At 48.8% G+C, this 13,095-nt stretch overlaps 1 protein-coding gene across 1 annotated transcript; it reads right to left on the bottom strand.

The window, feature by feature from the left end:
* Positions 1-3,301: 3,301 nt before the first annotated feature.
* On the bottom strand, positions 3,302-12,828 carry LOC116909943 (alpha-N-acetylgalactosaminide alpha-2,6-sialyltransferase 1-like). The gene is given in 10 exon segments (XM_032913717.1): positions 3,302-3,460; positions 3,463-3,495; positions 3,645-3,744; positions 3,831-3,920; positions 4,117-4,220; positions 4,546-4,684; positions 5,285-5,456; positions 5,544-5,712; positions 6,409-6,910; positions 12,524-12,828. Coding segments are annotated over 10 exon segments (1,584 nt in total). The 5' UTR covers positions 12,640-12,828.
* Positions 12,829-13,095: the final 267 nt, after the last annotated feature.

The raw sequence follows: 13,095 nt of genomic DNA, 5'->3' as shown, positions 1-13,095 counted from the left end.
AGCTTCCAGCCTCTGTCTGCTAACCTAGGCCTGGAATGTTTCAGCCTCTGAGACTTGCCGCTGGATAAACTCACTCTTTCTAGCTCTTTCTGAACTCTGACTGGCCTCTCCAAGCTGACTGATTCAAACTGGCTTCTCTTAGCTTCCGACTGAGTTGCTCTACTTGGAAAGACTGCCTCTGAACTCCATGAACTGAACCGCCCCAGACTCAACTGCTCTGCTCCAAAAGGAACTGGACTGAATTGAACTCTCTCTGTGTTCTTTAAGTCACCTCTCTCTCCTGCTGTTCTCATGAGAGTTAGGTGTATCCTATCTCTGACCCATTCTGTCAAATCTTTCTCTGATTCCCTTTGTCTACCCTTCAATCAGACATCATTGTTTGGGATTAAAGGTGTGTACTATTGCAGCCAGAGGAATTGAAGGTGTGTGTCATGCCCGCATTCCAGCTAAACCATGTCTTTGAATCTCAGTCCTCACCAGAGCAGCCATGTTGCTGGATTAAAATTCTTCTACTGCACTGTGCAGAGCTCAGTACCCTCAAAGGGCAAAGGAGGTCATTGAACCCCCTGAAGCTGAAGTTACAGGCAGTTTCGAAATACCCAACATGGGTGCTAGGACCCAAACTTGGTCCTCTGCAAGGGTAGCAAGTGCTCTTTTTTTTTTTTTTTTTTTTTTTTTTTTTTTTTATTATTATTATTATTAACTTGAGTATTTTATATACATTTGAGTGTTATTCCCTTTCCCGGTGAGCCGGGGCAAACATCCCCTCCCCCCATAGTAGCAAGTGCTCTTAACTGATGAGCCGCCTCTCCAGCCCCTTATGGAGTATTCAGGTCCTAAATACTCTGGCTGTACTGTGCTTCACTGCATGAGTTACTAACTAAGCAATCAACTCATTTACTGAGACAGTTTTTCTATGTAGCTTAGGTTAGCTCCTCTCTGGGCCTCCCACTGCTGGGATTGCAGACCTGAAACATTATTCCTTCTGTCCACACTTTCTGTGTTTAACGTTTGTGGTTTGAGACTGACTCCTGCTGTGTGGCTCTGGCTGGCCTGTAACTTGATACGCAGACCAGGCCTGGCCTGCAACTTGTTATGTAGACCAGGCTGGCCTCTAACTTAGAGAGATCTGCCTGCCTCTGCTTCAGGATTGCCCTGCTTTAACTACAAAACCTTTACAGTGTGGTTTTCATTTTTTTAGTCTTTTACTTGATGGTTTTCTTTTTCAGATTCCTGGCCGTTCTTACTGTTCATTCATCGAGGGTCAGGTTAGGGACAATTTTCAGTCCAGAGAAAACAGTTTGCCAATTTTATTGGAATTGCACTCTGAGTATAAATTACTATGTGTGTGTGTGTGTGTGTGTGTGTGTGTGTGTGTGGTGTGTGTCTGTGTCTCTGTGAGTGTCTGTGTGTTTGTGTGTGTGTGTGTCTGTGTGAGTGTCTCTGTGAGCGTGTGTGTCTGTGTGTGTGTGTGTTTGTGTCTGTGTGTGTGTCTGTGTGTCTATGTGTTTATGTGTATGTCTATGTGTGTGTCTGTGTGAGTGTCTGTGTGAGTGTCTCTGTGAGTGTGTGTGTCTGTGTGTCTATTTGTTTTTTTGTTTTGTTTTGTTTTGTTTTTTTTGGTTTTTTTTTTTTGGAGCTGGGGACTGAACCCAGGGCCTTGCGCTTCCTAGGCAAGCGCTCTACCACTGAGCTAAATCCCCAACCCCGTGTCTATTTGTTTATGTGTGTGTGTGTCTGTGTGTCTATGTGTGTGTCTGTGTGTATGTCTGTCTGTGTGAGTGTCTGTGTGAGTGTCTCTCTGAACGTGTGTGTCTGTTTCTGTGTGTGTGTGTCTGTGTATCTATGTGTTTGTGTGTATCTGTGTGTCTATGTGTGCTTGTGTATGTGTGTGTGTGGTGTGTGTGTCTGTGTGTGTGTCTGTCAGTGTGTCTGTGTATGTCTCCATGTGGTGTGTGTCTGTGTGTATGTCTGTGTGGTGTGTGTATGTCTGTGTGGTGTGTGTCTGTGTGGTGTGTGTAGACAGGCGACTAAGAAGTTTATTGCACTGAGTCACCTTTTGCAGAAACATTCTTTACTTGATTAGAGGTCAGAAGTAGCATTACATCCCCTGGATCTGGGGTTACAGATGTCTCTAAACTTCCAAGTGTGGACTGAGAATCAAACCCAGGACCTCTGGAACAGCGTCCAGTGCTCTTAACCGCTGAGCCGTCCCTCCAGCCCATGGATATCACCTGTCTTAGTCAGGGTTACTATCGCTGTGATGAAACACCATGACCAAAGTAGCTTAGGATGCGAGGGCTTGGTGGGCTTACACTTCCAGTTCATCACTGAAGGAAGTCAGGCCAGGAACTCACACAGGGCAGGAACCTGGAGGCAGGAGCTGATGCAGAGGCCGTGGAGGGATGTTACTTACTGTCTTGCTCCCCATGGCTTGCTAGGCCTGCTTTCTTATAGAACCCAGGACCACCAGCCCAGGGATGGCTCCGCCCACAGTGGGTGGGGTACTTCACCATCAGTCTCTAATTAAGGAAATGCCCTATAGGCTTGCCTGCAGCCCGATCTTAGGGCATATTTTTTTCAGTTGAGGTCCCCTCTTCTCATATCTATCCTATGTCAAGTTGACCTAAAACCAGCCAGGACATCACCTGTGTACAGGCAGTTGAGCGTTGTGTAACATAGCCACTGGGATCCAAACTCAGGTCCTCTGCTAGAGCAGCATGTGCTCTTAACCCCTGAGCCATCAGCTTGCAGCGTCCTCCTGGACTTCATCCTGCTCAGCCCTGAACCCTCCACCTTGCAGAAGCGCTGCTCCAGCAAAGCAAAAGTCAATCTGCTCTCGGGCGCCCAGCTGCCGCCCCCTGCTGGCCGGAGTCGCTACTGCACAGTCTGAGCAAATCATAAGCCATATGATACCCTACTGGGCACTAAATCTAAATGAAGTTGGTTTTTATCTTGCTTTGTTTTCCTTCCACCCACTAATAAGCACCTCGATTTGGGCTTTACTGATACTCTGCGTTCCAGAGTCCAAAATTCTGAAGGCAGGGTTTGAAAAGTAAAGTAAGGTGGACTAAATTGTTTGGGGTTTGGCTCTGTTTCTAAGGCTGCGGTTGGAGCAGGAAATGCCCAGAGCCTGCGGTGATTTTCCAAAGGACTCCAAACCCTCTGTCATGCACACCTGTTCCTTGGGACTCTGGAAGGGCATGGAGCAGGTTTGAGTCTGGGAGACAGGAAAGAGCATTTGAGGAACCCTTACACCCCTGTTGTAAGTGATTGAGGGGAACCTCGATCCAGGCCCTGGTCAGTTCTTTGCTTTGCCACTCTATGGGCGCTGGTACAGCTGGATGATGCCTTCATCATGCAGCCTCTTCCAGACTGTTCTCTCTAACTCGAAGTCATGGTTGATGTAAAAGATGAGCCGTTTCCACGATGCATCATAGTAGTGATCAGAGAAGCGGGCCAGTGGCCCTGGGTGATGAAGCCATAGGCGCTCACCTGCAGAAAAAATGGAAGAAGAGCTGGGACTGGGTGGCTGCCTCCTGGGACACTGTCCCTTTATCCTGCTCCTGGCCTAAGGGGTCTGCACACAGGTCCCTATGGCATACATGTTCACTCCCATTCCTGTCAGGGGTTCACAGCCTTACCTTGTCACAGAGGTGAAGGGCTGTAAGCAGCAGGAGGGCACCAGTGGTGGGGCGGTATAGTCTCCAGTGGGCAGTGTCCAGGGTCTTTGACCTCAAAAACCTGTTCAAAGTAGCCAGATTCCCAACTGTCAGGAGCCAGCCAGGATTAGAGGCACCCGGGCCCCTCTGTGGGTTTCCTACCCTTACCTGTTCTTCATGTAACGGAGAAAGTCTGGGTGTACCAGAAAGTATCGATCCAAGTCCAAGGCCTCTCTAAAGGCTTCCTGAGGTCTATGCCTGCGGCCAGAGATGGATCACTCAGGCCCCGTTCTCTCTCTGGGGCCGTTCAAGGCCAAGTCGTGGTCATGGTGTGACCACTTTCCCATCACCAGGTGGCACAGAGGCAATCCTCCCTGACTAACCCTTTTGAAGTCACTCACCCACTTCTCGGTCTAGCCGGGTTGTTTCAGGGGCTGGAGGGGAAAGTGGTTACCTGAACCAGGAAAGTTTAGTATTTGCCATGGTCCGATTCAAGAACATAGCTTCCAGCCACTCATAGTCCCGGGTGCCTTCCAGGAAGTGTAGATATCGGACATCCTGAAGACCAAGGAGAACTGCCTTGAGGACCCTGAGTTGAAGGTAACCCACTTCTCACTCGAGTCTGTTCCCTAACTATCCCATGGCCTTAGTAGCTGTTGTCATTGCTCTTGTCCTCCTCATGTGAACAGAGCTTGTGGTGATCTAGGTTCCATCCACACAAGGCACACCTATCTCCCCTGTCCAGAGGCCATGTAGCCACGCCCACCCTGTCTAAGGGTTGTAGAGCCATTCTGTCTTCCGGGCTGTGTGGCCACGCCCATTCACTCTCATTGGCCTCCCCTGTCCAGGGACTTTATGGCCACGCCCATTCCTCACTTCTCACCTTCCCCAGAGGCACATGCTGGAAACCTTGATGACCCAAATTGAGGATAGACTGGACCAGGGAGAAAGCAGTGAAGCCATAGAAGGATGTCCGGGTCCCCACATCCTGTTCATATCCTTTAATAACGGCTCCACTCAGTCTGTATAGAAAAATCAAACCAGATGATGTGAATGGAGGAGAGACATTTTTGTGGAGTCCTGTGAGAAAGGTGAAGCGGGGAGGCAGGAGTTGTAGACACGCTCCATTTTCTAGATAAATATATGGAACATGTCTTACATAGGGTTTTGTAGCTGTGAAGAGACACTGTGACCACAATGCCAACCCTTATAAAGGAAAACATTTCATTGGGGCTGGCTTACAGTTTCAGAGGTTTAGTCCATCGTCATCATGGTGAGGAACATGGTGGATTGGAGGCAGGCATGGTACAGGAGAAGGGGCTAAGAGTGCTACATCTTAATCCACAGGCAGCAGCAGGAGACTACGTGCCACACTTAGTGGAGCTTCAGCATAGACCTCCAAGACCACTCCCACAGTGACCCACTTCCTCCAAGAAGGCCACGCCCACTCCAACAAGGCCACACCTCTTAATCAGGCCACGCCCATGGGCCAAGCATTCATCCAGATGTGTGTATGCGGGCCATTCCTATTCGAACCACTACAGGACACTTATTGGGTCTCCCAGAAGAGCCCGTATCTACAGGCAACGGAGGAAGAACATAGCAACGGAGGGAGAACATACCGGAAGACGTAGTCATGGCTGTCTATCTCCTGGCCCATACGTGAATTATTGAGGATGCCTCCGTTGCCCACTACAGCACAGGTGATACACCTCAAGAGGCTAGTGGGGAGGCTGGCAAGGAGGAGTTGCTGCTGGGGTACCGGAGGGAAACGGCTCACCACCTTCTGTACCACTGGAACAGAACGGGGCTCCATTCAGAGGAAGGAGGCTGACCCAAGGCAGGAAACCAGCCACCCTCTGCTCTGAAGAAAGGACTCACGGGACTGATTGAGCTCCATGAAGCCAAAGGGCGGAGCAAAGTGCTCTAGCCTGTTCCACTCGCTCTGGTTGAAGCGCCCAGAGTCCAGGAAGAGAGTGATATTGGGCAGAAAGATATTTTGTAGCCATGGTGAATGGGAAGCCGTGATCTTCACAGAGCCAGGGCAGGTCTATGTGCAGGAAGACATTTAAAGGTCAGATAATGGAGTGGCCAGGGGCTGGGTGGGTTCCACTAGACAGAGGCTGGGCTTAGGGGGTGCAGTTTGAAAGTTCTTGCTCCCTACACTCTCTTTCACTCTGGACCCCAGGGTCTGGCTTCCTAACTCTCCATTCTGGGTCCATCTTGGTCCCAGAAAACGGGCCCTCTCAGCTCCTAAGTAGTTCCACCTTACAATTCTGAAGGCCACATGTGTGTGCACTGTTCTGTTGGGGAATGACCCTGCTCTGCGTGTATACACAAGCAGCTTTTCAGTATTTCCATCCAGGCGGGGTGAGAAGGACTAGGGAGGTGATGTGGGGCTGAGTGTTTGCAGCTTTTCTCGAGAACCCCTGGGAGGGGAACATTTGTGCTCTAGGCTGTGTCTTCTCGTCTGCTAGTCCTGTGTACTGAACCCCAGACCTGGCCACACTCTCTTCTCACAGAATGTCGGCCTGCCCCACGTCTTCTTCAAGGGTTCTGAAACAAATCCCTTCCCAGCCACACCTTTCTGAGTTGTCCAGATGTTGATCTGGACCTGCCTTCTCCTCCCTGACTTTGGCTGTTATGAGAAGGAAGTGTGGGCCCATAGCAAGTGTCAGGCTGAGCACGGGCAGAAATGGCTGCTTGGGTTGCATAGTGCAGAATCATGGCGAAGGATCAGACTCACCGTCTGTAGGCTGCCCGCATCCAAGCTATATTCCTCCTCAAAATCCCACCAAGGCTCAGACTTGAAGTCAGAGGCCTTCAGCCTTTGGTGTCTTTGTGTGGTGGGGTGTGGGAAAGAGGCAGGGATTGGGGTGGGCTGGACCACCTTCTTCTTGGCTGGGGCAGCTCCTGTGGCCATTGGTGTCTTCCTTGCTGACAGTACTCCTGTAGCTCTTGATAGTTTGTCCAGATGTTTTGAAGCAGGTATCTTTGCCTCAGAGTCTGCCTTGCTCTTAGGATTCTCTGGTGCTGGCCTTTTAACCTCTAACTTCTTCTCTGCCCCCTCTCCTCTCTCTCCTCGGGCTGTCGCTCTGTCCTGTTTCTGCAGCTCCACCCCCTTTGTCCTGACAGAGGTTGTCTTCTTCTTGTGAACTGTGGGTGGCAGGGTCACGATGGGTCCTTGGGGTGCAGCCTTTTGTGGAATCCCCTGCAGACTTGATTCATTGTCCTCTATAAACTGGTACCTGGACACAGAGAACACGTGATGAAGGCTGGACGTTCCATAAAACGGCCACACACATCGCTAGCGGGCTGAGGAGACTGCTCAGGTTGTAGAGCGTGGGCTCTTACTCTGCAAGTGAGCTCTTGGGTTTGAATCCTCACCTCCCAGACTGAACAACAACATCCCACAAATACAGCCGTGCCTGTGCCTGCAAGCCCACACGTCTTCCTTCGTCAACTTCCATGTTATTTTATGAGACAGAGTTTCTCACTGAACCCGATGCTCACTGACTTGGGAAGAGTGGTTGGCCGACCACACCCCACAGATCCTCTGCCACGTTCCTGAGTGGGTCCTCTGTTTGGTTAGACTTTACATCTCTTGAGAGCTCAGAATGAAGTGGAGTAAAAATGGCACCCAGGGCCTTAACCTCTGTGTTTTGCAGCCTCCAGGTTGGGTAGGACCATCATTGACCTTTATGGACCTCATATCTATCATCTTTAAAAAAGTGTGCAAACATCAGACTTGTACCGTTGTAAAGATCAAAGGCACACACAGAGTGACCCCAGTTCTGAATTGACGTGTCATCATAAAAGAGGGTGTTGCCACCTTCACAATGAGCCTCATAAAGCAATGTAAACTTTTCACAGCTCCCTTTCAGCATTTTAAACTTTATTAAATTACCTGTGTATGTGTCAGTGTATATGTATGTGTGTGCATGTGCACATTGTGCATGTACTCATGTGTGTGCATATGTCCATGTGTGTGCATATGCATGTGTGTGCATGTGTTCATGTGTTCTTGTACTCATCATGTGTGTACATGCGCCCATTTGTGTGCATATACATGTGTGTGTATGTTCATGTGTGCATATGCTCATGTGTGTCCATGTGTTCATGTGTGTGCATTTGCTCATGTGTGTATATGTGCTCCTGTGTGCATGTGTTCATGTGTGTGCATGCATGTGGAGACAAGAGGTTGGCCTCAGGTGTCTCCCTTAGAAACCTTCTTTGATCTTTGAGACAGATCTCTTGTTCGCTTAGAGCTTGCTAAGGAAGCTTGGCTGGCCATCGTCTCTCCAGGATCTATCTGTCTCTACCTCCCAAGCACTGAGATTTGGAGCAATCCCCACCGTGCCTGGATTTTACATGAGTGCTGGGAATCGAACTCAGATCCTTGTGCTTGTGTGACAAGTGCTAGATTGACTGAGCCATCTCCCTAGTCCCTTCAAAGCTTTGCCTTGCTGTTTGAGTCAGGGTTCTGTGTGGTGATGGCTAGCCTCAGACTCAAGGTCCACCAACCCCAGTGCTTGAAGTCATGGCTGCTCCACTCCATTTGTCTATTGCTCTCTGGTTTTTACTGATTTTTACCGCTTCCATTCTTCTGCCCCTGCAGCAGCACGGTGACCCCTCCAAGCTGTAAAATCTGTAGTCATCTTTGCACCCCCTCTTCCTCCCACCACTCCTTTAAAATGTCTCCTGAAGTTCACTTCTTTCTTGTCCCTCCTCCCTGGGCTTCAGTGGCGGAAGGCTCCTCCCTCAGCACTTCCTGCCCGAGTTAACTACTTAGGCAATCTCTCCACCCCTGCCCTGGACTACCTCACTGGGTGGGTCAAACCCTCACCTTTTATTTTTTTCTTTTCTTTTTTTCTTTTTTTTTTCGGAGCTGGGGACCGAACCCAGGGCCTTGCGCTTGCTAGGCAAGTGCTCTACCACTGAGCTAAATCTCCAACCCCAACACTCACCTTCTTAAAGCTGCCTTTCTGCTCTCAAAATCCTTTGCTACCATCCACCCCACCTATCTCCTGGGCTAGAGGGGAAGCCCTCCATAGTGGGGATGTGACTTCCCCATTGAGGAAGGCCGGTGGATTTTCTATGTGAGCTCATTCTCTGTAGACTCCTCGTCTGCTGCAGGCCATTTACTGGTCACTCAACCCAACTGCATACAGTCTGTGTGCATACCTCCACGGCGCCCTCCTAGACTCTCTTTCTTCCAGAGACCTCTCCATGGCAATTTCTCCCTCTGTCAGTCATTTGTAACTTAGTTATATGCAACGTATTCAACAGGCTTCGTGTTACAGTCACTTGAGCTGATTGAAACTCATTCTAGTTTTGAGTGGCAGTGCATGCCTGTAATCCCAGCACTTGGGAGGCTCAGGCAGGAGCATCAGTGTGAGTCTAGCCTGGTTTACATGGTGAGACACTGTGTGTCTGCCTGTGTTCAGTCTATCATCTATCTATCCATCCATCCAGCCAGCCAGCCATCATCTATCTATCCAGCCAGCCAGCCAGTCATCCATCCATCCATCTATCTACAAATCTATTTATCTATAAGTCTATCTATCAACCTAACTATAAATCTATTTATCATCCTAATACTCTATAAATCTATCTATAAATCTATCTACCTATCCAACTATCTTTTTTTAAGATTTATTTATTTATTTAATGTATACGAATACACTGTAGCTGTCTTCAGACACACAAGAGCTCATTACAGATGGTTGTGAGCCACCATGCGGTTGCTGGGAATTGAACTCAGGACCTCTGGAAGAGCAGTCAGAGCTCTTAACCACTGAGCCATCTCTCCAGCCCCCAACTATCAATCTATCTATCTATCTATCTATCTATCTATCTATCTATCTATCTATCAACCTATTTATCTATAAATCTATGTATCTATCAACCTAACTATCTCTAAATCAATCAATTAATTTATCTATAAATATTTTTATCTATCAGCTTAACAATCTGTAAATCTATCTATAAATCTATTTATCGACCAACTTACCTATCTGTAAATATATCTATCAATCTACCTATCAATCTATCTCTAACCCTATTTATCTATAAATCTATGTATCTATAAATTTAACTATGTATAAATCTACTTTTCAACCTAACTATCTATAAATCTATCTGTCTATTTATCCAGTCGTCCATCCACTCTCTTCTTCCTTTTTCCAGTGCTGGAATCAAACCCAGGGCCTCATAGATGCTGGGCAAGTTCTCTACCACTGAACTACACTTTCTCCTTCTGCAAACGTTCTTCAGGTTATATACTCTACCACCTGGTGTGGCCAGAGAGGCTCCTGCTTGCTCTGTGGTTCAGTCAGCTTGTTGGATGCCCCAGCTCTTGCTGACATGGCCTTAACAGTCAGTATCTGAGGTTTTCCTAGGGAAATCCCTCCATTCTCTAGACCCCCTGAATCCTTTTCAGGATCTTGCCCCCACCCCCACTGCTCTGACAACATCATTGTCCACAAACATATACCGGGAGTGTGTGTTCCAGTTCCTGACTCCTGATGAAAGCGGTGCCAAGCTCCTGTCCCACAGCTCCCCAGGCCATGGAGACTTGGGACAGCAGAGCACAGCTGTTTTCTTTCCTTGTGTTACACAATGGACGGCTGCATTCAGCCTTCAGCAGTATCTAGACGACAATGGGTACCAAGCTGTTTGCCATACCCCTTAACTCAACAGAGTGTGGCATTGACTGACTGTGGGGAGCTGGAGTGATTCTTCTGCAGACTAATCCTACTACTTCTTTCTAGCACCCCTGGAGCCCTCCAACCCCTTCCCACATCTCCATGTGATTCTAGGGATGCTCTGACACTGTGACAGCCATTGATGTCTGAAATGCATACTTGAAAACTGATCTCTCAAATAACACAAATAAATAGTCCAGAGGGCTGGGCGCAGGCACACACGCCTGTAGTCATGGTACTTGGGAGGCAGAGGCAGGTGGATCTCTGTGAGTCTGAGGCTAGCCTGGTCTACATAGCAAATTCCAGGACAGCCAGGGCTACACAGAGACACTTTGTCTCAAAGGAGTCCCAGCAGACACAAACACATCTTCTTACTGTAAGAAGGATCCAAACTGAAGCTGTTTTGAGGAAAACTTCCATTTTGAATAGGGGTCAAATAAAGTTTTAGCCCCAAGACCTCACTGGGTAACGGACATCCTTCTTGGCAGAAAGAGTCATGTAACTGGGTAATTTACTTCCTGGTTGGCAAGTTGAGATATGAATGTTTGGCAGGTTGCCCCCCCAGGGTTGAATGGGAGCAGGGGAGCAGGAAAAGTGAAGCACAAAGACATGCTCCACAGGAAGTCCCCGTCCCTAAATCCTGATTGGTGGGATAACTTGGCACAGGTGTTTGTAGTTTTTGGAGCTTAAAAACTCTGTACCATTCTGACTGGGGTCACGGTTCAGCTCCTGCATCCCTCCTGCAGCCCTGACTGATCGGTAGTGGTCTGAATACAATACCCTTTTGCCACCTGCTTAAGTACGTATTAACATAACCTTTGAATACCCGGTCAGCTCCTGAGTCTGCGCTATTGTCCCTGACTGGTCGGTTTTTGCTGCCTAATTCAAAGAAAGATCTTGCTTTGCTGCACTCGTGTGCCTTCTTGGGTTGTTTTGGATGATCGGACGCTAACAATAAATGCCACAAGCAAAATCAAATGCCTTCTAAATGAACTCTTGAAGCTTAGTGAACCCAAGGACCGAGACAGTAGCAGGAGACACAGAGGAAGTTTTGCACATTTGGGGGGAGCGTTGAACCAACCTTTCTCCGAAGTCACACTCTAATGACCCTAAAGGAAAGGCACACAAATCTGCCGTGACAGGTAGGGCAGTGTAGTTATTGTTGAGTGACTCACCTTAGCCATCTGTCTTCCTCATAACGAGGAGTGAGAACCTGAACCTGAAGGGTTTAGGACAGGGCCCGGTGCATAGAAACACCACAGAAGGGTCAGCTACTGTGGCAGTGCGAATTCTGTGCAACCCAAGTCTTAAGGAGTAACAGAGTTAGGGAGACCCCACTTCCTGCTTCATTTCTCTGATTTTTTTTTTTTTAAACTGGCTCTCCTGGAGCTCAGGCTGGCCTTGAACTTGCAATGTAGATGAACTCGTTCCCTGATCGTCCTGCCTCTGCATCGGAAGTGCCGAGATGTGCCACCATCCTGGTGTGACACCAGGAATCAGTCTTCGTTCACACTGAGCAATTACTCCCCCTGCTTGGCCCCGTCTGACTTGGACTTCTCTGTACTCCCCCCCATCTTGTTAGAGAATGAATGTGTCATTTTCAAATGTCAAGAGCAGTAAAACAAAAAGAGAGACGCATTTTCATCGAGTCTGTCAGGAAAAAGGTGTCGCTGCTGGAGATGTGCTAAGTGGTCTAGAAGTTCTCGTGGAGATCTCTCTTGGAGCACAGATTTGGAGGCTCCCCTTCACCCCCACCCGTGGGCAGTCCTGACTTTCCTGACTCACTTTTCAGGGTGAGAATGCTTCTGAGTCATGGCAAATCCACAGCCTAGGTCTGGGCTTTGGGTCTAGGGGAGTGGCATGTAAAAGCCAGCACTCCAGCTGCCCTAGTACTTTAGCAGCCCGTGGGGGTAACTTCCCTTGTGCAGTGTCAGCCTGCCCTCTGCAGACTCCGTCCACGAGTCCCAGCTCGTCCTTGCCTTTTCACACAAGCCTCCTGGTATCCCAGGCACCTTGGTCAACACCACCAATTCCTTCCTGGTTCTTTACGAGACTCCTGACCTTAACACCCCTGGAACCCATGGGTGGCTCAGAGTTCCCCAGACCTCCCCTCAGATGCTCTTTCTGGGGATGACAGGATTGGCATTTTCTTACCTGGAAACTCTTGTGCTTGGCTCCTTGACAACAGAGGGCAGGATAAAGAGCAACATCAACCCAGTCAGAAGCAGGAAAGTTTGCCCGTGGGAAAGCCCTCTGCAACGGTTCTCCATGGTGGACGGCTGGCCCCCAAACGCACGTGTGATGAGCGAGCCTCCTGAGGGAGCAGGTCACCTCCTTGTCCAGGTGAGAGTAAGGGAGCCCTGACCTTTATCATGTCGCTGAGCTGCTCTTTGGGTCTGGAGAGCACAACATGTAAATGAGGGGTGGAGTACTGCTTTAAGCTGACATGATGAAGGAGAGAAACTCTTATTCAAACAAGGTTTGTTTGTTTTTGCTTCTGAACCCAAACTCCGGAAACTATATGAGACCATGTATCTGTCATAAAAAACCTCAATTTTTTTTTTATCTGGTCATTTCCTCTCCCAGTCTTATCCGTAAGTGGGAGAAGCAGAAGCATTCGGTGCGCTCGGGTGCTCAAGGGAGGAACCCTGCCTGGTCACTATTTCGGGTGTTAGCCGCCTCTCTGAGGTTGGGGCTGGAGTGTTGCCAGGAAGACTTGCTCACAT

The sequence above is a fragment of the Rattus rattus genome, chromosome 9 (assembly GCF_011064425.1).
Source record: "Rattus rattus isolate New Zealand chromosome 9, Rrattus_CSIRO_v1, whole genome shotgun sequence".
NCBI lineage: Eukaryota > Metazoa > Chordata > Mammalia > Rodentia > Muridae > Rattus > Rattus rattus.
The sequence above is the reverse complement of the archived record's forward strand: the minus strand, read 5'-3'. Positions and strand labels throughout refer to the sequence as shown.